This window comes from Megalobrama amblycephala, linkage group LG2 (assembly GCF_018812025.1).
Source record: "Megalobrama amblycephala isolate DHTTF-2021 linkage group LG2, ASM1881202v1, whole genome shotgun sequence".
Classification (NCBI taxonomy): Eukaryota; Metazoa; Chordata; class Actinopteri; order Cypriniformes; family Xenocyprididae; genus Megalobrama; species Megalobrama amblycephala.
The window spans coordinates 38,185,932-38,213,698 of record NC_063045.1 but is presented as its reverse complement, the minus strand read 5'-3'; the positions used below and the strand labels follow the sequence as shown (position 1 = coordinate 38,213,698).

Sequence of the window (27,767 nt, the reverse complement as noted above, 5' to 3'; positions counted from 1 at the left end):
TGGTCCGAATACCATTTTTTGAGCTTCGAAGCTTCGGTAGTAATGAACATCGACTCTTCGGAGAGAGGGGCTGAACATATTTTTCTCTCTAATAAAGGCAGGAATCTGTGTCTGTATGTCCGTTTGCATTTTTATTATTTCGAGAACCGTTCATCCAATCGACTTCACAAGGCAGTGCAGTGTCGCATTTGGTGCAATATAGATGGACACGCGAGACGCGACACATTCAGAATTAATAAACTTTTAGTAAACTACAGTCAGAACAGCGCGAGCGGGAAGCGGCGCACCTCATGCGGGCAGGGCTTATGCTCCGAGAACGGACACTGCACTAGTGATATAAAACGCACACACACAGGTCTGTTAAATTAAGCAATACTTTTAAGGTAGTCTAATATTTTTCTGACTAACAAATTGGCACAGTAAGGGTAGATTTAAATAAAGAAAAACGAAATTTAAATAAAGAAAAAACGAAATTTAAATAAAGAAAAAACGAAATTTGTATAAACAAAAACGAAATTTAAATAAAGAAAAAACGAAATTTAAATAAAGAAAAATGAAATTTAAATAAAGAAAAACGAAATTAAGTTAAATTAAAAACGAGATTAATTTAGATTGATAATAACGGGTAAAAATGCTAATACATTTTGTTTCTATTATTGTATTTTCCACAATGTCAAAGCAACAAAACAAGCTGAGACATGCACTTCGGTCCATACAAACTCCGCTGTTCTGAACACTCCCGTTGCTGGAACACGCGTCGGTTCTATTTCTAGCATGCATGCGTTTTCCGCGTGGCTCGAGCGCGCCTGAGACGCGTGTCTCAGTGTGCAAACTCCAACCTGTTAAATATGGGAGCCGAAATAAAAACGGACACGCCACGCAGCTGAGACGCTCACGCAGCCAGTGTGTCGCCGGCCTTATTCAAGGGGGAATGAGAATCGTTTCGCGGGGGATCCCAGGTGTGCAAAAAATAAAAATAAAAAAATATTCGAATGTCAAATTTTCAAATCGAATACCAACCCACCGAACGAATATTTGAATATTCGGGTCCGTTCCATATTTATTTATTTTTAAATCTAACGAAAAAAAAAAACCCTTCTGAAAAGTAGCTTGTGCCATAGCCTGCCTTCAGTCAAGAATGACGATAAACGCGTTCTCTCATTGAACATCTTTTATTGTTTCACGTGCTCATTTTTTCACAAATGTCAAAATTTTCCTTGCCTGGGATTAGCGCACAATTGCGTGACAGTGATGGACAGCTTGACAGCCTCACAAATATGAAGCCTAAAATATCGCTATCGCCCCCTGGTGGCTTGCTGCAGTACAGGTAATATGTAAAAAATAAAATAAATTTGGAATTAGAATTAGTATATCAAATAATAACATATTAGGATACAATTCGAATTTTATTTTATATTACGAGTATCTGGCCCTTACAGTGTCTGCAGAGAAAAATTCTGGCCCTTGGACAAATATAGTTGATGACCCCTGATGTAGAGGCTTATACAGTAGTCTGTAACGTTTTGTATCCTCTTTTTATTCGACAAAAACAGAGTGATTTTGGTAAAGTTTTTTTTTTTAACTAGATTTTAGTCTCAGCTTTTTTGTCTATGATATTCCCTGCTGATTTAGTCACAGTTATTGTTTAATGATGTCAGCGTCGTCTCGTCTTCGTCTAAATAGTCTTAGTAAAAGGCCGCCGACAGACATTTTTCGTCATAGATTTCGTTAACGAAATTAACACTACTTTAGTGTCATATGATCCTTCAGAAATGATTCTTATATGCTGATTTGCTGCTCAAGAAACTTCTGTGATTATCATCAATGTTGAAAACAGTTACACTGCTTCATATTTTTGTGGATGTTTTCTAGATTCTTTGATGAATAGAAAGTTCAGCATTTATTTCAAATAGAAATCTTTTGTTACATTATAACTGTTAATTTTGATAAATTTAATGCATCCTTGCTGAAAAAATATTTTGCTTACCCCAGACTTTTGGCAGAGTACATGCTCATACCTATTTTTACATTTTATTTACATTTGCTGTGATCTAACGCACACATAAAATTAATATAACACTGTTAAACAATCTTTTGCAAAACTCAAAATAAATAATTACATTATAATATTGTGATGCATGACTTTTAGCTTTTTTTTTTTTTTTTTTTTTTTTTTTTTAGATAAAATAGTATAGAATTTAAGGTACTGTTTACATGACACAGTTTTCGAAAACTGAAAACTTTTTATGCGTTTTGGCCGTTCATTTACATGACAACAGCATTTTGGGGGCCTGAAAACGCAAACACTTTGACAATGTTGTAGTCTGTTCATAAACGAAAAGAAAAAACTTTTACATTTTTAGTGCATTGTTGTCGTGTAAATGTCCACTGAAATAAAGATGATTTGTCGGTTATCAGCCACAAGATGAAAATTAATTATTAGCTTAACAAGCACGTCAAATGGGGACTTGGAGGTGGACTTTTTTTTTTATATATATATATATATATATATATATATAAGTAACAACATAGCAACTACCCAGAATACCCTAGTAACTTCATACCAACGTCCTAACAATGATGCACAACACCCTAAACACAGGGGTGTCCAATCCTGCTCCTGGAGGGCCACTGTCCTGCAGAGTTTAGCTCCAACCCCAATTAAACACACCTGAACCAGCTAATCAAGGTTTTTAGGCATACAGGAAAGGTTGTGGTAAGCTGGAGCTAAGCTCTGCAGGACAGTGGCCCTCCAGGACCGAGTTTGGACACCCCTGCCCTAACATCATTGCAGCCAGTTTTGAACAGGCAAACAATAATCTCAGCCAGTTCTACTTTGCACATTATTAAATTTGAAAAAAGAACTGGCCCTTCACAGAATTAGACAGCTTAAACCTTTAAGCTATTATTTGTGGTACCATAGAAATATGCTACTCTTTTTCAGGGATTCATCAACCTCATTTGCTTCAGAATTTTCCAACCAACCCTGAGCAGGGTCTCTGTTTTTGTAATTGAGCAAAATAAATGCAAGGATGAAATGAAGCATCTTTGGGCAGAGAGCAAAGTCAACAACAGCTCTCTAAGGAAGTGCTGCATCGACAGAGACGTTCAAACAATTTTCAAATTAAAAAAAAAAATATTCCAGAAGCATGTTTACAATTCATTTCTCTAATGTAAGAGAGAAAATGACACGGTCTCAGGAGTAGCAGTGCCGGGGTTGCCAGGTTGGCAAGAGGGAGCCTTTTTCCCCTGCTGTGGCAGAGTCATTTGATTTGTGAGTCAGAAATCTCCTTCACCTTGAGGGACCTGGCTGTGTCCACTGAAGCGGATCCACTGAGGATGAGGAGCAACTGTGCCACGGTTCTGGTTGACTGCAGGTGTCACTAGTCTTTAGCACCTTAGGAATCAGACGTCTGGTCAACCAGCAACACGCTGAGATCACAAAGAGCTGACTGACAAAAAAAAACCTCAGTGTATTCAACTATTATTGTCGGCTGAGGCACCTGTGGTTTTTAGCCGAAATTTAGCGGCAAAAATAAATTTGTAGTTACCAGTACTCGTTATAGCCATTTAGAAAGCTAAAACATGCTGCAAGAAGTTTCACTCCCTTTAAAACACTAAAACATTTTCTGTTGCATTTACTAAACCGCCTTCAATAACAAATTAAGAAAACTACGATAGTTTTGTGCAATAAAAGGTCATTTTGCCCGTTTATTTACTGAATATATATCTGTGAAAATACTGCTCATTCTTGGATTCAGTCTTCACAAATTTATTTTAAATGATGCTTATGTATAAATGCAGACAGGTGTCTGTATAAAAAAAAAAAAAAAAAAAAAAAAAAAAAAAAAAAAAATCTGCAAAAAGATCTTCTTACAAATGTGAAGCAAAGATGTTTTTAGTAAGAGGAGTCAGTTTATTATTTTGTGCTAACTGAATAAGAATACACTAAACATGTTTCCTACAAAAGTTGTTTTGTTCGATTCTGGCCACGATTTGGCCATCTGAGATGAATTTTGTGAATCCTAAAAGATTCCTCTGATCAGGGTTCTTACACATTTTCCATTTCAAAATTCCATACTTTTCCACTCTGTAGTCTTTTCAGATCATATTTAAAGTCCCTGTAAAGTCATTTTAAAGTATGTGTTTTGAGTTTGTCACACCACAGAAAAATGTGTTATTAACCACCCAGCCAAATTTGAATGATTAAAAAAATCTGCAAGTAAATAAAATAAGTTATCAAAATCTCGAAAAAATAGGCAGCGCTCTCTGCTCTCAAACGCTGGGGGCGTGTCCGCTGTCGGCGCTGAAACCACACCCACTCGCGAGAGCTGCAGCCTCAACTTACTTGTCTAATGAGTCAAACATACTGATGCATATAAACAAAAGAATCACGTTAGAGGGTTGCACATTTTAGTAGAGTTACTGTGGACTACACTCATTGGTGGGCACGAACTGCCGAACTGTTGTCGAGTCGACAAATGACGGTGCCACGAGACGGGAGGATGAAGGCCGGGACGGGAGAGACTCTGTCCGGCCCCATATATCATCGGTTATCGTCGGGACGGTAAGAAGGCCGAGGCGGGAGGGGGGCCGAGGTCTGTTCAGTCACATTCACCAAAAACAGCGGATTATCTGTGAATCCCAGCTGTCTGATGAAAGTTTTTAAATAGGGAGACCGAGCATATTGTATATTTTAACAACCATGTAATATGCATTTGCGTGACGAAGGCATTACTAGCTAAATGTGCAAAGGGCTGTATGACTGTAATGACACTCGAGATTGAGCGAGTGAACCGCTGTAGAGTTAGAGGCGGCGCCACACTCGGTGCGTCATCGACAGTTATATAGTGTTAGGGGAGGGGCTATGCTCGGGGGACGATGTGCGTCATTAGACCCCCGTTTTAGCTCCGCCCAAAAAATCCTGAGCAGAGACTTGGTGAAAAACTGTTTAACGCTCTAACTTCACAATTAAGCATTACACAATTCACAGTCTTTGTAATGTGTTTCAGCAATACATTTGTAACATTTATAAAGTGTTTAGAAAGAATTCTCAGAATTGACTTTACAGGGACTTTAACATAAATGGTTCTTACATTATTATTTTCAGTGTTATTTTTGGAATATAATATGGTCATCTCTAAATATTTTATTTCCTGTTTTTTTTTTTAATTTATTTTTTTTTTTTTATATAGGTTCTCTCCAAAGTGATAACATGCTTAAATGTTAAGAAACCTTAAACGCTTTAAAACCTGAGTATAGTCATCTCTGACACATCGGTATGATGCTGTAGTCATGGATCGGGCCCGGGTTTCTTTTGAGGTCTGGTACAAATATGACTAACAAAAATACATAGGCTTATAGGCTCATTTGTACGCACGAATAATCGTTAAAAGATCACAATCTCGATTCAAACAAACACACTATCTTATTACTATATGACAATGATTCTGCTATTTCTATTAAACTTTTGAAATTACGATCACACCAGAATATTTAAACCTGTTTTCGCTCTGAGGCTGATCAGCAGCAGCAATCGTGTAGGCTTCATGTTTGAAACAGCTGCACTAACAGTATTTTCAACAACACAGCAGTCTATATTTCTGTGTTGCAAATATTAAATAATAACTAAAGTATTGGGATAAATGTTACAGTCTGGATATAAACTCTGATGTTGCGCCAGCTATGATCAAAATGAGCAACTGACCTTTGAAACTAATGTTACGCTTCAAATAAAGATTGTATGTTAGATTCTGCCAGTAGGTGGCGAACAGTGACTGTTAAAATGTATTTGATGAGATTCGATCAAAAACAATGGACGAAACAATTAATTTCAAATGATTTTTTACATAATTCATTAAGTTAATAAAAAATTTCAATCCTGCAGGTAATGCAGCTCACCGTCACTGAACATGATGATGTAAAACTCCGGACGATTCTTCTTGCGTGTATCCGTATCTAATGAGTCTTGACTGCCGTATACAGTCTGACGTTAATGACAACTGAGATATTACATTGTAACATGGCTTACAACGGGGATGATGTTCATACAGTCTGACAAGCAACAATCATAAAGGACTAATTTAAATCCAAGAGTGTGCACCCAGCTTTAGTTAGATACAAGTATTTGTTCAAAACATGTCCAAAGGTTGTCTCAACCTTACCTGAACAAACAATTTTACATGGCACAATGTTGTGTAAATTTCTAGCATGCATTGCAGCTTAAAAAATATGGTAATATTATTAAAAAACATATTTTTTTTATACTGCTGCAGCTGTCGCTGTTAGTTAGCTGTCATGTGGTTCAGAGTTCATATTTTTACTAAACTAACAATTGTTGATCATCACCACTTTTGAGATTTCTGTGGTGAAGTATGTGCATCTATCTCACTGAAACTGTTGGATTTGATATATCTGCCAACCAGGGTAATATGTTTGCCTCCAGTTTTACAAAATTTTTATTTTTTAAAATAGATAGACTGCTTGTTACTAATTAAATTAACATTTTAACATTTAACAAGTTGTTTTTAAGTTGTTTTTTTAGTTTAATTTAACAAATTGATATTACTTAAGGTTAATACCTTTTTTTAAAGTTAGGTCAACTTTTTTAACAGCATTGATCATGTCTCTATTTATTCTCGCAGGAGCTTTTAGTTCTTAAGACGATGTGTTAAAATAGTTAAACTTTTAGAAGAGTGACTCAAGACTCCGAATCTGCACTTCCTTAAAACTTGTCGACAAACCGTTCAGATGTTCAAACGTTCTAATCAATTCTGTAAATAAAAAAGTCATTTTGCACATAAGTTGTTTTGGTAAAAAGGCATTTAAAATCATTATACTAGAGTCATTTGTAATACAACTAAAGTATCAACTCTTTCTCACTTTTCTTGCAATTAACTGTCCATTTTAAGTTCAAAAGTCTCTTTCAGGTTGCCAGACACAATGCTGACTGGAAATAGACTATGCATTTCAAAGAAGGGATTGATAATGAGAGTTTAAAAAAAAAATCTGTATCAACCAATCAATATCTTATTTACTGGCCATGTTGAAACTTATAAAATATCAATAAGGGTTCAATTCATAAAAAATAAGTAGAAATATTAAAGTGTTAGATAACTTTAATAGATAATAGATAACTAAAGTTGTCATCTTATCCTGGAATAGGAAAAACTATTAAAAAAAGACAGAGGTACAGGGCTGCAGCCCAGTTTAGAAGAACACAAAGAACACATAAAGCATTTTGTGACACTAATTACAAAGGAACTCATCCACATCCCTGGAGAGAATGTGCGTCTGATCTTTACAGACCAACAGTGCCTTCTGCTGGACACACTTTAAATGCTCTATCCACAGTACGTTCAGCAGCACTGACCAATCCTGCTGCTGGAGGATCAAAATCCTGCAGAGTTTAGCTCAAACACAACTTCCTGATAGTTTTTATTGATCCTGAAGACCTTGGCTGCTTCCAGGAGCTTAAAAATGCTGCCTTCGGAGGATGCATTCCAAGATAGGAAGGCATCAAGGTACATCCGAATCCAATGTTAGCTTTACTTCCTGTCTCCTGAGATACCTTCATCGATTTTTGAAGGTAGCATAAATATCTCTTTTGGTGCCTTTGATATCCCACAATCCTGTGCTTTCCACTCCGTGACAGTTGAGCTAAAAACTAAAGGTGGCATCTGAAAATGCAGCACCTCTCTTCCCAGTCTGTCAGTAACGCTCTTTTTAGTTTCTGTCTCTATAAATCACCTCCTTCTGAAAAGAACACTGTGCTCTGATTGGTCAGCTGGACCAGTGTGTTGTGATTGGACAACCACTTCGAGCACATTTCAGAAATGCCCCTTACAATAAAAGCGAGTTTCAACCAGGCCCCGCCCTTTATTTTGTGTACGCCTTGGGCAGGAATTATTTAAATGAGGAATATTGTGACGTTCGTTCCTGGAAGAAAACTCAAGACTACAATGGAGGCTTTTTAAGCAGTTCAGAAACAGTGCTTAATGATATAGAGAATAACTTTTTCATGCTCAGACAGCAACATTACACACTAAAGAAACATAATAACATAACATAATAACTTCTATTTGTAATCACCACATGACATTTCTCATTTGCTGTCAACCTGACTCACCAACTCTCACTGGAAACAAATGATTCCAGTTGTGTGAATGTCGTTTCAGAAGCACAATACATAAGCATTATTAAATACTGAATGTCAATTGTGTAATAAAAGGAAATGACACCATTAGAGGAGAAGCGAATGGCATACCTGCGAGAGGTCTTTTTCACCACGTCTTGATTGGTCTTCTCCTCATCAGTCTTGTCTTTCTTCAGTTTCTTTGCAATGTTCTCTCGGACCTTCTCTCTCTCCGATTCACGATCGCTGTCGTCCTCCACATCATCGTCTGCATCCTGTAGTGGATAACGGACACGCACTTACACCACAGTATGACATCATCAGAAATCACTGAATGGAAAACAAATCAAACATTACGTACCTCAAAATCATCCCCAGCACTTTGGTTCCTTTACAAACAAAAAACAACAAAACAAAAATAGCATTTACACCAGGGTTATTATTAGCTAAAGCTAAAACTATTTTAAAAAATATGTTAAATGAAATAACGCTGAAATAAAATTAAATATTAGCTGAAAAACTTAAAGCGGAACTCAGTAAGATTTGCGAAGCTCCCCCTACAGGTTCCTTCAGTGAATCACGCTGTCGTAAATACTCCAAGTGCAGCTCTGGACTACAAGGACTACAACGCTCACCAGTGCAATAGTTTTGCAAATACAGTACAAGAAATCTCGATGGAGGTGGGTAATTTTCGAAATTGTCTTATAAAGTCATAATATATACATTGTTTTTAAATTACCGTAAAGCATTTTGTCACTCTCGCGTGAATGTAAACATGAGGCAAGATTGTGTCGGGTCGGCGCAGCTCAACTTGCAAGTGCCATTTTCTGGTGTAGACGTGCCAGAGGGGGTTAGTGCTCGCCTCAAACACACCACAAGTCAATTAACCATCGTAAGGACTTAGAAAACTATTTATGAAGGTAAAAAAAGTTACTTAGTTCTGCTTTAAACTAAATGAAAATTAGAAATGTTGCCTTGGTAATAAACTGAAAAAGCACTAAAATTATTAAATGGAAATAAATAAAAACCTATACTAACTAAAACTGAAATAAAAATAAATTAAACCCAAATATTAATGTAAAAAAAAAAAAAAAAAAAACTTTAAAAATGACAAAAACATAACGAAATGACAAAATTAAACTAAAAATATAAAAATAAAATGTAATTCAATATATTAAATAATAAAACAATTTAATGAAACTTTTTTGCATAAATATGGAATTATGGATTACATCTGCATGCTTAAGCTATTGTATCATCAATATATCATGACATTACAATAGAAATAGGAACTATTCATGTGAAGACGGAAAGATTTTTTTCCTGACCTGTCAATGACTGGAACAGAGCTTAACTTGGGATCATCCTTCAGCAGGTCATGACTGCTTTTGCTTTTCCCTTTCATGGTCTGCAAGAAAAGACATGTTGAAAGCACCTACTGCTCGTTTTCCCAAACATGAATAATCACCTCCTTAGACGAATATTGTAATTGGACACAAAGCTACCTGGCTGACTTGATTGACCATCTCCTCCTCTTCCTCAGCCTCCTCTCCAAACGACAACAAACTGAAGTTCCTATAATAAAACTTCCCTGGTTAACACTAAATTGTGGAAACATCTTTGTACAGCATCAAAATACAAGATTAAACAAAAACAAATCTGATCACAAGTTTAAAAATTTAAAAATAATAATAATATAAAGATAAACCCTTTATTTTCTGCAATATTGGATTTTTTAACATCCTTAAAGGTGCTAAAGAGGATGTTTTGTTTTATACATTTTTGCAATATTACTTGAAACTGTCTTTACTAACTGATAAAAGACTATTTATTAGGTGCACTGAAAGGAATAATATTAATATACATCATCTGTGCACGAGGTAGGGCCTCAAAAACATCAGCCAATCGTTTACGCGATCATCGCGTAAACGATTGGCCCGCTGGCTTGTCAATCACTGCCATGACGTTCCTTGTGCAAGATGTGCGTGGCTGCGCGCTCCAGTAACTTTCCACACTCTACAGGCGCCGCATGCAATGTTTTTGTCAGGAGACAGGAGTAACAACTGCAGATTATGAGTTACCTGCGGATGAGTCCGACATAATGAATCCACTAACACAACACAGGGAATGCCGGTGGTAAACACTCATGTTCCAATACTCGTGCACGAGTTTTGGGAGGCGTTCCCTCGAAATGAGCTGTGAAGGAGGGGGGTTATTCTTACGCATGCACTCATTTCAAAAACTCACTAACAGTCTTTGGTTTCTCAGTCGACGAAAAGATCATCTTTAGCACCTTTAAGTTTGACTGCTTTTGATAAGATTGGCAATCTACATGATTTGATGTATTATTCATGTCTGCGGTCCAAAGTGCAGAATGATTTCCAGAAGTTTAATGTTTAGAGTATGAGCAATAGTTATAGGGGTGCTTGCAAGAATCATAACGTCACAGCTGACTTTCCACAATCCAATCAATGCTAATGGATAAAATCAAATATCAACATTATTTTTAGTTATATTCATCTGAGATTACATCAGCGGTTCTCAACAAGGTGAGATAGGAAGCCTCAGGAAACTTCCAAGGGCACTGCAGGATGACTTAAAAGGTTTTTTTTTTTCCCTCTGCATTTAAACAAAAAAAAACATTTTATTCTAGCTCCATGCATTCTTTTTTATCAACTCAACACTTGAATGTGGGTAAGTTTCATAAAAAAGCAACATTTTAAACAAAAAGCTTTTTTTTTTACCCACAAAGACTACAATGTGCAAAAGCAATGCTTTTTATCACTTGTTTTTGCTCCGTTTTTGCCTGTGTTTTGATCCGGAGATTCTGTACTCTTTCAGAAGATGTGTAATTGCACCCCCCACCGTAAAACAATGAAAACATGGATTGCCTGAAAATTCCATTACTGGCGGGGAAAGAGTTAATATATCTCAAAATAATCTAACTCTAACCTAAATTAAAATGCTAAAAATCTAAAATTATTATTATTATTTTTTTATTTTTTTTTATTTGAAATAAGCTTAAATAAAATAGAATGTATATTAAAAAAAAATTAAGAAATATATTAAAAACCTTAAATGAAAACTAGAAATGTTGCCATTGCATCTAATGGAAATAAACTAAGTTGAAGCACTAAAGTTACTAAAACTGAAATAAAAATAAACTAAAGCTATATGGAAACATTAAAAAAATTATAAAAATTACAAACGCACATGAAAAAATGACTACAACAAACTTAAAAATCACTGAAAATATAAAAATAAAAGCAAATTTAAAATTTTGAATAAATTATATAATTCTATATAAATAATAATAAAATAACACTGGATGTAATATGGATTGCATATTTCCATTTTCCCCCTCCCAATAGCTACTGGTTTTATTGAGGGCATACAGTTCTTGAAACCTCTGGAATCATAAAAAATGAATCATGGCTAATTAATTTATAATTTATTTACATATCAAAGTTTTTGTTAATAAAAAAAAAAAGTATAAACACACAGCTTTTGTCATAATTACCACAGAAATGCTGAAAATATATATGAAAATATGAGAGGGCCTTCAATTATTGCTTTGGACAACAGAGGGAATTGGAGTCAAAAAGGTTGAGAACCGCTGGAATACATCACTTGATAGATGTTAAATGCATTGTGAATGCTTATATGTCATGTTGTCTTTGATGCTGGTATCTAAATACATGAAAGAAAGAAAGAAAAGTTTAAGTGTGGCATACTTGGTTGCTTTGGACTGTGATTTCTTCCCTTCTTCTTTGTTTTTTACTTTTTTCACTTTAATTTCACGCGGAATGATGTCATCAAAGGCAGAATGTAGGACCTGCGTAAGAATGTATGACCAGTCAATGACTGCATATGAAAACAAAGGTCAATAAAATTAAAATGCTAAAACCAATTCAGGGGACTGAACAAACCTCTGTGGATCGAATTTTGTGGGGGTTGAGTGGCCGTTCATCACTGTCACACTCCACATCTGCTAACCTGAGCATGTTGTAGACAGTATCTCCTGTGACCTGCAGCAAAAAACAAAAATTGACAATGACACATGTGACAAAATAAGAAATTTGAAGAAGGCATTTAAAAAAACATTGACCAATATTAAGTGATAAATGTTTAAGACTTAAAGGAATAGTTCACCCAAAAATGAAATTTCTTTTACTGTACACTACTGTTCAAAAGTTTGGGGTCAGTAAGATTTTGTAATGTTTTTGAAAGAAGCCTCTTCTCTTCACCAAGGGTCGTTCACACAGAACGAGTTTTTCCATTCCACTGTGCTACTTTTCCATCGTTTTTCAATGTAAACACGTGATAGATGGACATCTTTAACCATTGCACTCACATCTTTTGCAGAATCTCACGAATGAAACAGTGTTCTAAAAACACAGAAGTTCAACTTAAAAAAAACAATTAAATAACATATCTCTAGACCTTGTGCTGTTTTTTCATTCCACTGACCTTGTGTCTCGCGTTTTTGCTGTGCAGGCACATTGTTTCTCCTACGATTGCTATGCTAATGACACAGCTTTAAGTCAAGTCACCTTTATTTATATAGCGCTTTATACATTACAGATTGTTTCAAAGCAGCTTTAAAGTGATAACAGGAAAATGATTCAATGATGCAAACCGTTAATTTCGGGTGTAGTTCATTTCAACAGTTAATTTCAGCTCAGTTCACTTCTCATCCAATAGTGTCAGTGCAGTCAAATCAATAATGTTGTTGAATATTAAGTGTTCCCAACTGAGCAAGCCAGAGGCGAAGGAACCCAAACTCCATCAGGTGACAGAAAGTCAGAAATTTACTTTTCACTTCAACCAGAAGATCCCACAGTAGCTGGACAGATCTTAGACTACCTGGTGGACATCTCGGCATGGATGAAAGAACATCACCTGTAACTCAACAGAGCTTCTCGTCTTTACAGCCTCTCCATCAGTACAGCACAATTTCACCGTACAGCTAGGTTCAGCAACAATAATCCCAACAAGATCAGACAGAAATCTTGGGGTAATCTTGGATGAGCAGCTGATCTTCAAAGACACATTGAAATGGCAGCACCGTCATGCAGGTTTACATGTTTCCAACATGTGCAATCAAACCTTCCGACATGTACAATCGAAGATTGGTCTTCAACAAACCCAAAAGAGCCCATGTCACACCTCTCTTTATCTCTCTGCACTGGCTACCGGTTACAGCTCGCACCGATTTCAAGACATTGATGCTTGCATACAGAACAGCTAAGAGCTACGCACCCTCCTATCTCCTCTCTCTCTCTTATGAGTCTAAGCGCCCTCCAGAAGCCTGAGGTCGGTAAGGGAGCGAACACCTCGTGGTACCATCACAGAGAGGCACAAAATCACTCAAGAACATTTCGTTCACTGTTTCTTACTGCTGGATTGATCTTCCCAACCCTATCCAGACAACAAAATATCTGACAATTTTCAAGAAACAGCTGAAAAATCATCTCTTCCGCAAGCACTTAACAACATTCTGCTGAAAACCAAATTCTGTGTCTATGCTTTCACTATTTCTTAGTGCCTCTCTATTCTAGCTTGTACTATTCTGAATGACTAGCATTGCTAGCATTTCTCATGTTTATTTTCTCCTGAAGATGAATCACTTGTTGCATTGCTCATTTGTAAGTCGCTTTGGATAAATGTTTCTGATAAATAAATATGTAATAATGCATAAAAAATATTAGAATTTAAAGGGGACCTATTATGCCTCATTTTACAAGATGTAAAATAAGTCTCTGATGTCCCCAAAGTGTGTATGTGAAGTATAGCTCAAAATACCCCACAGATAATTTAGCGCATGTTAAAATTGCCACTTTTTGTGGTTGAGCAAAAACGCGCCGTTTCAGTGTGTGCCCTTTAAATGCAAATGAGCTGCTGTGCTCGGCCTAAGAGGGCAGAGCTTCAAAGAGCTGATTCTCCGGTGTCAGGAGTCAGTCAGGACGCACTATAATGTCAGAAACTGCGAATATATGCTGCATGGAGATAGAACAGGTATAGTTTAGTTCAATTACGGTTATAACTTATATTGTCTTCTTGTTTTTATCCACTGTATTAGTACAAGCCTGTTGTACCGTCTGAATGATGGCCAAAACTATACAGATGAGTTTTATGACGTTTAATGTACTTCACACAAAAGATGAAGCGTCCGTTTTCACTCTAGAAAATCTCTGTAAGAGCTTAATAAAACACAGTGCAAGTGTGTATTAAAATATTATCCATAAACTCTTTCTCCATTGCACTTTCATCAACATACATAGCGCATTACACAGAAACACTCGTTACAACTAACAGTAAACAAATATATAAAGACCTTATGCCTTTTCGGTTGGTGCTTAATAAACTGGTTAGCTTTATATCCGTAAATCAACTCCGATGAACTGTAATAAAGTGCTCTCACCTTCATTACTGCCATACCCAGTATCACTCTGGAGACTGTAATTACAGCTTAAGCTGGATCATGAACAGTTTGTACTGTTTTGTATTGTCCCTTTGTATAGACATTCGTTCACAAAGCAGTCCAGTGTACAATGATTCGCGCAGACATAAACAAATTTCGCTAGAATTGAGGAAGGATTTTCTTGGAAATTAAAATTAATCTACCTTGTTTTCAGTGGCTCAGATTTGGATTAATCCATCCAGCTACAGAACACCTAAAACGCTTGGGAGAGATTCTCATCAGTGCAGCAATGGGGGACTGTGTACAACTGGCTGTGAACTCGCTCAGGGTGGTTCTATGTTAAAACGGCAGTGTCTGTCAACATTTGTGGGCGGGGCCTGTGGCTAATGTGACGTCACACTGCCAGGGCTTGTTCTGAGACACTGCTTATGATTTATTGGGATTAAAAAAAGGAGTGGTTGGATTTTTATCACTATAGTGTGGTTGTTTACACACACTGCCAACACACATTTATGTCCAAACACCATGCAAAAGTGAATTTTGCATAACAGGTCTCCTTTAAAATAACTGTTTTCTATGTAAATATATTTATTTCTGTGATGCAAAGCTGAATTTTCAGCATCATTACTCCAGTCTTCAATGTCACATGATCCTTTAGAAATCATTCTATGCTGATTTGCTGCACCAAAAACTTTTGTAATTATTATCAATTTCCTTAAAAAAAAAAATAAATCATACTGACCCCAACTTTTGAACAGTAGTGTATTTTTGCAGTCCTGGCCTATTTTGATTTTTGGGTGAATTGTCCCTTTAAATGGGTCATAAAGGCATACACTTGCAAGCAGATTTCTTGAACACTTTGCAAAACATCACCTTTCCAAAAATGGTGTGTTTGTTGTTAAGTTCATCAGCCCGTCCAAGAGTAAAGAAGAACTGGCTCCCATTATCATGAGGTCCTGCGTTTGCCATAGCAACCAAACCTCTCCGATTGAAGCGTAATCTGGAGTGAAATTCATCCTGCATTGAAAAAGATAAACTGTTAAAAAAAAACATTATCATTTACAATGCTTTCCTGAACATTCTTATAAAAACATATGTGCTTAATTATATTATGAAAAATAATGATTGCAGATCATCAATTCAATCTTGAAAAACCCCAACTCTAATCAACAAAATCAAGATCAACCTTGAAAGGGCGACCGTAGATGGACTCCCCGCCTGTTCCAGTGCCTGTCGGATCACCTCCTTGAACAATGAATTCTGGCACCACACGATGAAAGACTGTGCCATCATAGTAACCTGCAAAACAAAAGCAATGTTTATGAAGAACAGTGCAGGTATTTGATTAAAAAACTGAAACCACAGCAAATACCTTTCATTTTATATCTGCAAATTTTACCAATGATGTCACCTACCCTCCATACAGAGCTGCGTGAAGTTTCTACATGCCTTGGGCGCTTCCTTAGACCAGAGCTCTATATCAATATCACCTGCAGTGGTCTTCAGCAACACCTATGAGATATATCAGTTCAATTCAATTGCTTTATTGTGACTGTACAAGACACAACGTTTTTTGGGCTTCAAGAAGTTTGCTTCATATAGAGAGAGAGCAAAAATAGTTAAAATTAACCAGATAAATCCAATGGCATCATATTTGATACATGGATTTTTAAGGTAAATTATCATCAACATGTTCAAAACTTTACTAGAATACCTGTTATGCACAATCTGTCATCTGATTGATATTTTGCAGTGAAATCTAGTTAGTAATATTTCAAGATGAACATTAACTGGACTGAAGCAACTTAGGTATACCACCCCCCTAAGTACCAATAAGAGCTTCATATTCACTCATATTCACATACTGATCATGTATCAAGCCTGATGTATCAAATGAGATTCAAAACATAAAATATATGCAAATAATAATAAAATAAGTGAATAAATAAATGTAAAAAAAGCACTGCTTTCTTTCTATGCAATAATGATTCGTTGCATGATAACTATTAACTTACATGAACAAATAAAGCTAGACACAGAATAAAAGTTAGACACAGAACGTAACAGTGCATTCATTATTTTATATATTCACTATCCATGAATATGAGTTTGAGATGTTGTTGAAACTCACCTTTCCATTAGTGGGTGGCTCTTGAATATATATGTTGCTCATCTTTAACGCGTATTATTTTGGTATAAAAACTCAAAACTGTTTCATTGGTTGATAGCAAAAGTACAAAATATTCACAGATATCACAAGAACGCAGTAAGCACGTCTAATATATATGAACTATTCTCTTATGTGATGTTTACAAGCGTACCATGTCATGCCGCCAGACTTGCTTCTGCGCCGTTTGTTCGGCCTTATCGCCCCCTATCGTAACGGAGTAAATATGAATTTATCATGTCAAAGACTAGAAATCACTCGAATGATAGTAAACGCTGTCACAACTTCTGTGTGCATTTTCATATGTATATAAAAGCTGGGTATACAAGAGTAAATTCTTGACCAGACGGCTTCTGAACTGAGGCAGTCGTTGATGGTGTTGTCAGGTCAGGTGGTACATGTTACTTTTCTCCGCGCTGTCAAGATGGACCAATCACATCTGATTGTGATTACCAAGTAAATATATTTTCTTTAATCCCTTTGATTTCTTTGCATATCATTTATAAATGATTGGAATCAATATGTTTTAGTGTGTAAATGTCAGCAATTAGACAAAACAAGTCCTCAGCGTCTCAAGGCAGGATAGGAGCACCTCTTAAAAGTAATTATCTACTAATCTTGTACCATTGTGTTCTTTTATGGTTATCTATATTTCTCCGGTGCTTACATTTTTAATGTATTAATATTTGTCAAATACATAACAGGGAAATCGATTAACGGTCTGTAAGTGGAAGCACAGTGTACCGGTGTTTCCAGCCGGAGTCTTTTACCAGACGGACTGATTTCAGGCTTTGAAAAGCGGCGGAACCAAAACAACGATTTTTTTATTTTTATTTTGCTGTGTTATAATTTAGACCAATAAACAGCCCCGTAGATAATGGCTGTCCCAGGTAACTTATGCTTCTGCAGATATTAATGGATTGTCCATTAGTTTTAGTCATTGTTGTCGATATGCTTCCTCTCTGGATTGTTCTAGAAAGTATCACTCCACTTCATGAGTATCTTCACTTGAGCTGTCGATTCACATCAAGCGCATATGCTTGCATGTCAGACTTCATACTTTACACATGTTACTGTTAACTGACGATTTGTAACAATTAATGAAAGCAGTGTTTTGATATAATGTGCGCTGCTCGGTATTTTATAAATGGTGAGTCAGATCAGTTCTGGCATATCTTTAAATTAGGACGCCTTTATTAAATATCCTACGAAAGCCCGTTTTCTTACAGCTTAGGTTGGTTTCGTAATATGTGGTCATGAATTGAAGTCTTAAAGCGATATAAGCTCATTGAATGCCCTGCCAACAGGTCCAAACAAGGACAACATCAGAGCTGGCTGTAAAAGATGTGGATATCGTGAGTATATCGAGATGATCGCCAAACGAGCCGTAATTGTGCACTGTCTATATATCTACACATAAAACATACATATTATACATACAGTTTAGTTTGAATTGTGTTTTGTCTGTCTATCTGTCTGTTTTACTATCTATCTATCTGTCTGTCATACAGAACAAAAGATGTATCTCTGTCTCTCTCTGTTGTTTGTTTGTCTATCTGTCTGTTGTTTGTCTATCTGTTGGTATCTGTCTGTCTAAGTTTAGTTGGATTTGTGTTTTGTCTATGTCTGTCTGTCGTCTACACATAAAAACATGCATATAATTTTCAGTTTAGTTTAAATTGTTTATTGTCTTGTGTATATCTGTCTGTCTCACTATATTTATACTTTATTTCTTTTGTATCATCCCATGTTTTCATCAGCCGGACATCTTACTTTTGAATGCCGTAATTTTGTTCGTGTGGATCCGAGGAAGGACATCGTTTTGGATGTGAGCAGCACTAGCAGTGAGGAGAGTGACGAGGAGGAACAGGAAACTCCCAGTAAAGAAAAGATCTTCGGCAGCAGCCAATCAAAAGGTTCCTTCACTGTTTAGACTTGAAAAGCTTTACAGTCAAACCAAAAATTATTCAGATATTTTTTATATTTTTTTACTAGAGGGTGCAGGACACGTTAGTTCATTTATGTCAGTGAGGAAAGTAAAATAAAGTAAACTGACATTTTATACCCAAAAATTATTCAGACACTTTGACCCTCACTTTGACCTTTTGCTTAAGTGTTATCTGACATAATTAAGATAATTTTTTTTCTGACAGTTAAACTCTGAGATCTTGTCATATTTTATTACCATTTAATAATGTAATAATGTAATAATGAATTAAATGTTCAAGGTGTCTGATTAATTTTTTTTTTTTTTTAACCTTTATTTAACCAGGAAAGACTCACTGAGATTAAAAATCTCTTTCACAGGAGTGACCTGGCCAAAATTAGCAGCAATACAATTAGTTTCAACACAGATTTACACCATACACACAGAATTAAAAACAATTACATTTCACTGCATCATCTTCCATTTGCCGGATGACTATTTTAAATTGATCTAAAGACAGCAAATTTTTTAAGTTCAATTTCGATTGAAGGTAATTCCAATCAAACGGGGCTGCATACACAAAAGCTTTCTTACCAAGTTCAGATTTAGCAAATGGAACAAAAAGATTAAAACATTTTTGTGAACGTAGAAAATAATTCTTAACAGTTTTCTGTTGAATAAGACAGGAAAGATACGAGGGCAACATCCCCAAGATGGCTTTATAGATGATTAAGTACCAGTGTGTTTTTCTCCTACTAGACAGAGAAGGCCAACCCACTCTACTGTACAAGGTACAATGATGAGTTGAAGATTTACAATTAGATATAAATCTAAGAGCACCATGATAAACAGCATCTAAAGAAGAGAGAAGATATAATGGAGCAAACTGATACACTACATCGCCATAATCAAGTACAGATAAAAAAGTGGCAGAAACGAATTGCTTTCTTGCATCAAATGACATACAAAACTTGTTCCTAAAATAGAACACAAGCTTAATTTTCAGTTTTTTCTTCATCTGAGTGATATGAGGACCAAAAGATAAAGCATCATCAACAATGATTCCAAGATATTTGTACACTTTTACTAATTCAATCATGGTACCTTGCAGGGTCTGTACAGAAATTAAATTACCTTCAAGTTTTTTTGAACCTGAAAATACCATGTACTTGGTTTTATCACTATTCAGAACAAGTTTTAAACTGGAAAGCCGTGACTGGATGACAACAAAAGCAGACTGAAGCTTATTTTATTAAATTTAGGGTTGACTGTACATTTCCACTCTGATCTTGGGTCTTTTTTAAAATGTATTAAGAATTTCAGTGACACATTTACCTGTCTACTGAGATTACTGTTGGTTCTCATGATTTAGCAGTGATCGTTTGTCACTGAATGATTTAGTGATTGTTTGGAAACTTTTTTTTGAATACATAATTTGTACACAGGTTCTCATGAAGACTCTAAAAAAGAAAAGCATAAAAAGAAAAGCAAGGACAGATCCCATCGAAAGGCCAAAAAGAGGTACATATTTGATAAATCACAGCACTTTTTAACTTGCTTGGCATTGTAAATGTCTTTCAAAAAATTAAAAATTATTCATCAACATATTGTTTATGATTATAAACTACCTTTTAAACAAGAATTAAAACTGTGGGGTTTTTTAGTATTTGCTTTGTTTGTTTGTTTTTCAAATTGATAATGATAGGTTTGATGTCTGTGTACTTGTTTTTCCATATAGAAAAATCCGATAAAGAAATTAAAAAATAAATTGATGTGGCACTCCTAGTCCTTTATAAATATGTACCTACATATATTTCTTTTTAACTAAAACACTTTAAAAATATGTTTTTGTTTTTTTTCATCTTTAGAATAGTAATATCACATTTTTATATATTTAATAAGTCAATATTGCCCTGTTTGATCATATGTTTATGCTTTCATACCCTCAGGTCTTATTCATCAAGTGACGAGGAGGAGGAAGTGAGCAAGAAGAAGAAAAAGCACAAGAGCCACAAGAAGAAAGGGAAAAAGGAGAAAAGGGAGAAAGAAAAGAAACACAAGAAAAAACAGAAAAAGAAAGACACAGAGTCGTCCTCATCTGACAGTTCTACTGAATCTTCAAACACGGATTGAAGCTGAATCAGTTCACTTATTTGAACCAGTTACAGGACCACACAATCACAGCGAAGCAAAAAAAAAAACTATCTTGTGAACCTATAAAATACCTTCTGCCAGAGCCATTTGTACATAATCCTGTAACATACACCTCTGATTGATGGTCTTTTTTGTGATGTTTCTGTATTTTGTATATAAATGAAATGAAAACAACCCAAAATCCTTTTGGGCGAATACTTCTACCTATCTTGTGTTTTTATAACGCTTCACTAAAACCGCCGAAAATATGACAATTTATACCACAATAAAGGGTCATGGGCAATTGGTTTTACTTTAAAAAAAAAAAAAAAAAATAGACAAACCAGAAAAAAATAATGTGTCAGAGCAATGACTGGCAGCTATATTAGACAGTTTAGCAGTTATTCTACAAAATATTTCACGACAGAATGCCACGGATGACCAATCAGGATCAAGTATTCCAGAAAGCCAATGAATAAAAAATGTGACGTCACATTTTCCTCTGGTTATCTTGTTAACTCTTTCTGCTCATTTCCAGAAATGATGTAAATAACCCTAATGGGAGATTTAGCTGATCTAAATTGCTCACATTCATATTTTCCTATGCTTTAAAGGCTTTATTGTCCTTCTGATTTTGATATGTATAGTTGCGCAAGATTTGAGTCCAGCCTCTTAGACTTTGTCTGGAAAGGGAATGGGGAATGGAATGACCCATGTACACAGATGACAAAACTCTTTCCGATACTGACTCTGATTTTGTAGCAGATTGGGGGGGGGATCAAATCAAATTCTTTTATGCCTATAGTGTATATTTTTTTATAAAGATAAAAATATAATATAACATACGATATGTAAACTGCTCCAGTATCATGGAGTAATCTGTTTTTATTTATTTATTTAAAAAGCAGTACAGCAGGTATATTTTAAAATATTATTTGAAAAACTTTTCCTCTGAATCAAAGTAATTTTGATATATTTTACATTATTATAAAAATACCTTGAAAAAGTTTTTTTTTAATGTGAGTGTATGGTATAAGGAAAATAATTTTTATTTTAAAGTTAATTTTAAAATGCTGATTTAAAAAAAATATGTAAACAAAAATAATCCAATTTCTCAGAACTTGACAGATGGATTCTACAGTTTTTATAGGATTTTTCCTTATTATCATTGGTATAAATCAGTGTCATTTTAGTTTTTATTTTCGTTTTATTATATTTTGAATTAGCTTTTAATTTGATGTTTTTAGTTTTAATATTAATTTTTAGTCATTTTGTTATGTGCTTCTGCATTTTAATCATTTTTTTCATTGCAAATTTATTTTTATTTCAGTTTTTATTTATTTCCAGTTAATAGGCAGCATTTCAACTATAATTTATCATTTTATTTCAGCATATTTTAATTAACACAGTAGCACTTTACAATAAGGTTCATTAGTTCAACATTAGTTAACTACATTAGTTAACATGAACTAATAATGAACTGCACCTCTACAGCATTTATTAATCTTTGTTAATGTTCATTTCAACATTTACTAATACATTATTAAAATCTTGACATTACATTTGTTAGTTAATACATTAACTAATGTTTAACTAATGAACCTTGTTGTAAAGTATTAACATTAATACAAATGTTTTTAATAGCTGTAGTTAACAATAGTCAAGTCAAGTCACCTTTATTCATATAGCGCTTTTTACAATGCAGATTGTGTCAAAGCAGCTTTACATTGATAACTGGTATATAATTTTGGCTGCGCAGCAGCTCTTAAAGAATAGTGTCAATGCAGGCAGATCAAAGCACTGTTGAATATGAAATGTCAAGTCAAATGTCAAGTGTCCCCAACTAAGCAAGCCATAAGCGACAGCGGCAAGGAAACCAAACTCCAACAGGTGACATCAGGTGGCAAATAGGTGTTAAAATGGAGAGAGAAAAAAAACCTTGGGAGAAACCAGGCTTAGTCGGGGGGCCAGTTCTCCTCTGGCGAACAGTGCTTTGTTACGAATCAGGTTGCTATCATAAGTCTGATAAGATCGCAACAATCAAAGTATTTATTTCAGTTCCATCCAGTTGAGGATCGTATTCATCACGCCGGTATGGACGGTTTGTTGAGGAGCTGCGCAACTGGCTGTCGTGTCGATGAGGCCTTCACAGTGGATGATCTAGTTGACTCGATCTCTGCCGACGCTTCAGGGCTGCGTTGTGGTCGTGTCAAGGCGCAGGTCCTCAATCTCACCTGGATACGGCCCGGATCCGGTTGACTACAGTAAACCTCAGGATAAACAGAAAGACTAATATTAGCGTAGATGCCATTCTTCTTCTGATGTAACGAGTACATCTGGTGTTATAGGAAGTGTTCCCGGTTCCGGCTGACCTAATTTATGCAGCCTAATAATCCTTTAACGGATTTGAAAATATAAATTGATAATGTGTTATGAGTATGCCAGGTTAAAGAGATGCGTTTTTAGTCTAGATTTAAACTTTGATTGTTCCAGAGTTTAGGTGCCGAATATAAGGATCTACCGCCTGCGGTTGATTTTGATATTCTAAGTATTATCAGTTGGCCTGAATTCTGAGATCGCAATAAACATGAAGGACTATAATGCTTTAAGAGCTCGCTCAGGTACTGGGGAGCTAAACCATTAAGTGCTTTGTAAGTAATTAGCAAGATTTTAAAATCTATACGATGTTTAACAGGAAGCCAATGCAGTGTTGACAGAACTGGGCTATATGGTCATACTTCCTAGTTCTAGTAAGAACTCTAGCTGCTGCATTTTGTACGAGCTGTAGTTTATTTATCAAGCGAGCAGAACAACCACCCAGTAAAGCGTTACAGTAATCTAGCCTTGAGGTCATGAATGCATGAACTAACTGTTCTGCATTTGTCATTGAGAGCATATGTCGTAGTTTAGATATATTTTTAAGATGGAAGAATGCGGTTTTACAGATGCTAGTAACATGGCCTTCAAATGAAAGATTTGTATCAAAGAGCACACCCAGGTTCCTAACTGACGACGAAGACTTAACAATGCAGCCATCAAGTGTTAGATAGTATTCTAGGTTATTATGTGAAGAAGTTTTTGGTCCAAAGATTAGAATCTCTGTTTTTTCTGAATTTAGTTGTAGGAAATTACTGGTCATCCAGTTTTTTATATCAGCTATACATTCCGTTAATTTTGTGAAATTGGTAAGTTTCGTCAGGGCGCAAACAAATATAGAGCTGAGTATCATCAGCGTAACAATGAAAACTAACGCCATGCTTCCTAATGATATCTCCCAAGGGTAGCATGTACAGACTGAAAAGCAACGATCCTAGTACTGAGCCTTGCGGTACTCCATATTGAACTTGTGATCGATATGACATCTCTTCGTTTACTACTACAAACTGATAACGGTCAGATAAGTATGATTTGAACCATGACAATGCGATTCCACTAATGCCAACATAGTTTTCGAGTCTATTTAAAAGAATATTGTGATCAATAGTGTCAAATGCAGCACTAAGATCCAGTAACACTAATAGAGAGATACAACCACAATCTGATGATAAGAGCAAATCATTAGTAACTCTAATGAGAGCAGTCTCAGTACTATGGTACGGTCTAAATCCTGACTGGAAATCCTCACAGATACTATTTCTTTCTAAAAAAGGAACATAGTTGTGATGATACTGCGTTTTCTAGTATTTTTGACAGAAAAGTGAGATTTGAGATCGGCCTGTAATTGAATAATTCTCTAGGATCAAGTTGTGGTTTTTTAATAAGAGGTTTAATAATAGCCAGCTTAAAAGTTTTTGGTACGTATCCTAGTGATAAAGATGAATTAACAATATTAAGAAGACGATCTATGACCGCTGGAAGCATCTTTTTCAATAGCTTAGTCGGTATATCTAATATAGATGTTGTTGATTTTGATGATTTAACAAGTTTAGACAATTCTTCCTCTCCTAAAGCAGTAAATGAATTGAATTTTTCCTCAGGGACACTACAATGCACTGTCTGACGTGATACTGTAGTAGACGGTTGCATGGTTATAATTTTCTCTCTAATATTGTCAATCTTGCAAGTAAAGAAGTTCATAAAGTCATTACTACTGTGCTCTTTGGAAACATCAGAAGTTGAAGCTTTATTTCTTGTTAATTTAGTCACTGCATCAAATAAATACCTAGGTTTGTGTTTATTTTCTTCTAAAAGTTTTGAAAAATAGACAGATCTAGCAGTTTTTAAGGCCTTACAGTATTAAATCTAAATTTAATATGACAATATTAGATCTAAAATATGATTATGACAATGAGTGGGTCCTGACACGTGTTGTCTAACTCCAATAGAGTTTAGAATGTCTATAAATGCCAATCCCAATGCGTCTTTTTCATTATCTACATGGATATTAAAATCAACAACAACAAGGACTTTATCTGCAGCTAGCATTAACTTTGATAGCAAATTCTTTGATAAAGTCTATATGGTGTCCTTGTGTCCAATATTAACCCTAGTACTTAACCCTAGTGTACTCTGAATCTTTAAAGTCATAAAAAATTGTATGGGCAATTAATGTTTTGACAATAAAGACCTTTTTCCATGCGTATCTAAAGGTGGGACTGAACATGTGACATTTCAAACCATTATATAACAGGCTTATTGTAGCTACATGTTTCAGTGCATAGAGGAATATCCTGACTTAACTGCAAAGAAAAATCAGGTAAAGCTACTATTAAATTATCTACATTTTGGTAAACTTTTTATATAAGTAAATATGAAAAATGGGAAAACTCATGTATGGCCATTTTACACACATATTGCATAAAAGTAAAATGGTATATCAATTCATTCCATTCTATCTTTCATAACAAAATTTAGTTAAAAAAAAAAAATCCTAAAACCTAAAAATTGATTGGTGAATAAAAAAAAATTATTGTTTTTGCCTATACATGTGATTTCATGTCATTTTATTTTTTTAAACAACTTAGTCCTGGTGTCCACTACAGAGGACATAGCATAAAATATAATTTTTCAAAAATTTAATTTTTCCATTTTTTTATTCTTATGCTCTAAACAATGTAGTGATGTGGGGGAAAAAAATACTAAATTCAAAAACTTTTTTTTCTAGGTCTCAGAAGGATATAGGTTTGAAAAATGCTTCTTCTTTTTTCTTTTTTTTTATGCCCTAAATATCTTTATCTGTCCTAGATCATGGAGGTCACATCTCAACCTGCTGCATTTGAACCCCAAGATTTTCAAACAAGCTTATATGCCTGCTGTGACGACATGGCCATATGTAAGTGATTCCAATGGCACTGAACACAAATATATTGTAGTAAATTAAGTAAATTGTGAAGTTATACATCTATCCTGCTGATGTAATTTACTTTTGAATCAATATATTTTTATTAGGCTGTTGTGGCCTCTTCTGCCTCCCTTGTTTGGGCTGTTCCATTGCTATCGACATGAAAGAGTGCTGCTTATGCGGTTTAGGCATGCCAATCCGAAGTGTTTACCGCACTAAATACAACATACAAGTTAGTGTCTATCTATCTATCTATCTATCTATCTATGAATACATATAGGGCCTATTGTTTACAGTTTTGTTTGAATTGGATTTGGTTTTGTCTCCAGGGTTCCCTGTTTAAAGACTGGTTAGTCTCGTACTGCTGCTTTACTTGTTCAGCCTGTCAGCTGAAGAGAGACCTCACCATAAGGATTCATAATGGAACACTGAAACCATGAGAAATGAAAGAGTTTCAGAGCACTGCTCTCTAGATGACTGTCTACACTACCAGCGAGTCCTTGTGTATTGCTCTTGGAAACTAAAGATAAAGGAAAATTAAAAGAGTTAATTATTTATAATGAAAATGTCTTAAAAATAAAAGTTCCAAAAAGGCGTTTTTTACAGCAATGCAGTATATGATACAGTTTTGGTTCCCCAAAGAAGCTTTCCGTGAACAGTTTTAACCCCTTAGCATTCAAAAAGAGACCTTAGAAATGCTAATGGGTTAAAAGAACAAATTTTTTCTTTGTGTGAAGAACATTTTAATAACGTAAAGAACCTTTTTGACTTCATATTTAGTATGCTAATATGTACTATGGCTTGTTTAACAGCTTGTTGTAATTCAGTGATGTAATAAAAATGATGTATGAATTTGAGTAAATTGAATCATGTCATGAAACCACATAAAATTACTTTGAAACTACTTAACTTGATGATGTTGAATTTACTTGAACAAATTATGTTTGTGAATATAACTGATTCATGTGGAACTGATGTATATGATTAAATAATATAAATCCAAGGTTTGACCCAAACCATAAATATAATTTAAGAAGAACTAATACATTTGCCTAATACATTTCTAACAAATTAGAGATTTTGTTGTTGTTGTTGTTGTTGTTGTTGATCCAAGTATTTTTTTTTCAATGCATGTGAAGGTAAAAACTTTAAAAAAGTAGGACAATTCAGTAGGACCAGTTTGATCTACACCAATATTTTCCTCTACCACCTTCACAAGGCTACGTTTTATTAGTCAAACATAAATACCATACCACAATACAGAAGGAAAGAACAGATTCAATAAATTGTTTGTAAAACAAAATCATCATAGGACAGACTCTAAATGATTTAATTTCCTCAGAAATAACAATCATTGTTGAAGACTTTTACTAGAGATCTCCAAACTCGGTCCTGGAGGGCCGCTGTCCTGCAGGGTTTAGGTCCAACTAGCTCCAACACACCTGCTTGAAAGTCTCTTATGCCTTGTGAGACCTTGGATCAGGTGTGTTGAATTGGGGTTGGAGCTAAACTTTGCAGGACAGCGGCCCTCAATCACAGAGTCTAGAGACCTCTGCCTTTTACAAACAGCCAAAATATTGAGTTGAAAACTCAACGTATAGTCAGTCACCATGTCCAAGTATTTAAGATATCTAAAATTGAGGATATGTTCACTCAGTCTAACATCAAAGAATAAATAATTTATAAAATTGATTATAAGGT

At 35.1% G+C, this 27,767-nt stretch overlaps 3 protein-coding genes across 3 annotated transcripts in view; 2 read left to right on the top strand and 1 right to left on the bottom strand.

Moving 5' to 3' along the window:
• cwc27 (CWC27 spliceosome associated cyclophilin) overlaps window positions 1-17,104 on the bottom strand; it is a 60,965-nt gene extending 43,861 nt beyond the window's left edge. Inside the window, exons 1-10 of the mRNA XM_048174684.1 lie at window positions 16,690-17,104; window positions 15,974-16,070; window positions 15,745-15,857; window positions 15,432-15,575; window positions 12,064-12,162; window positions 11,869-11,969; window positions 9,640-9,709; window positions 9,463-9,542; window positions 8,496-8,523; window positions 8,267-8,409 (exon numbers count right to left, since the gene is read on the bottom strand). Of these exons, the coding sequence (XP_048030641.1) occupies window positions 8,267-8,409; window positions 8,496-8,523; window positions 9,463-9,542; window positions 9,640-9,709; window positions 11,869-11,969; window positions 12,064-12,162; window positions 15,432-15,575; window positions 15,745-15,857; window positions 15,974-16,070; window positions 16,690-16,731 (917 nt within the window). The 5' untranslated portion in view covers window positions 16,732-17,104. The remainder of the gene's footprint in view (window positions 1-8,266; window positions 8,410-8,495; window positions 8,524-9,462; window positions 9,543-9,639; window positions 9,710-11,868; window positions 11,970-12,063; window positions 12,163-15,431; window positions 15,576-15,744; window positions 15,858-15,973; window positions 16,071-16,689) is intronic.
• Window positions 17,105-17,456: 352 nt separating this feature from the next.
• On the top strand, window positions 17,457-21,009 carry srek1ip1 (SREK1-interacting protein 1). The gene is made up of 5 exons (XM_048174696.1): window positions 17,457-17,615; window positions 18,033-18,080; window positions 18,486-18,641; window positions 20,098-20,173; window positions 20,602-21,009. Exons 1-5 carry the CDS (start codon window positions 17,603-17,605, stop codon window positions 20,783-20,785), a joined length of 477 nt encoding a protein of 158 aa, XP_048030653.1. The 5' UTR covers window positions 17,457-17,602; the 3' UTR covers window positions 20,786-21,009.
• Window positions 21,010-25,369: 4,360 nt separating this feature from the next.
• LOC125257933 (placenta-specific gene 8 protein-like) lies at window positions 25,370-27,054 on the top strand. The gene is made up of 4 exons (XM_048174660.1): window positions 25,370-25,481; window positions 25,970-26,057; window positions 26,174-26,298; window positions 26,396-27,054. Exons 1-4 carry the CDS (start codon window positions 25,431-25,433, stop codon window positions 26,504-26,506), a joined length of 375 nt encoding a protein of 124 aa, XP_048030617.1. The 5' UTR covers window positions 25,370-25,430; the 3' UTR covers window positions 26,507-27,054.
• Window positions 27,055-27,767: the final 713 nt, after the last annotated feature.

Coding starts and splice junctions, on each gene's coding strand:
- srek1ip1 (XM_048174696.1), top strand. Junction 18,081..18,485: donor CTGTAAAAGATGTGGATATC/GTGAGTATATCG, acceptor TGTTTTCATCAG/CCGGACATCTTACTTTTGAA. Junction 20,174..20,601: donor CATCGAAAGGCCAAAAAGAG/GTACATATTTGA, acceptor TCATACCCTCAG/GTCTTATTCATCAAGTGACG.
- LOC125257933 (XM_048174660.1), top strand. CDS start 25,431: ATGTTTCAGTGCATAGAGGAATATCCTGACTTAACTGCAAAGAAAAAT. Junction 25,482..25,969: donor TAACTGCAAAGAAAAATCAG/GTAAAGCTACTA, acceptor TATCTGTCCTAG/ATCATGGAGGTCACATCTCA. Junction 26,299..26,395: donor GCACTAAATACAACATACAA/GTTAGTGTCTAT, acceptor TTTTGTCTCCAG/GGTTCCCTGTTTAAAGACTG.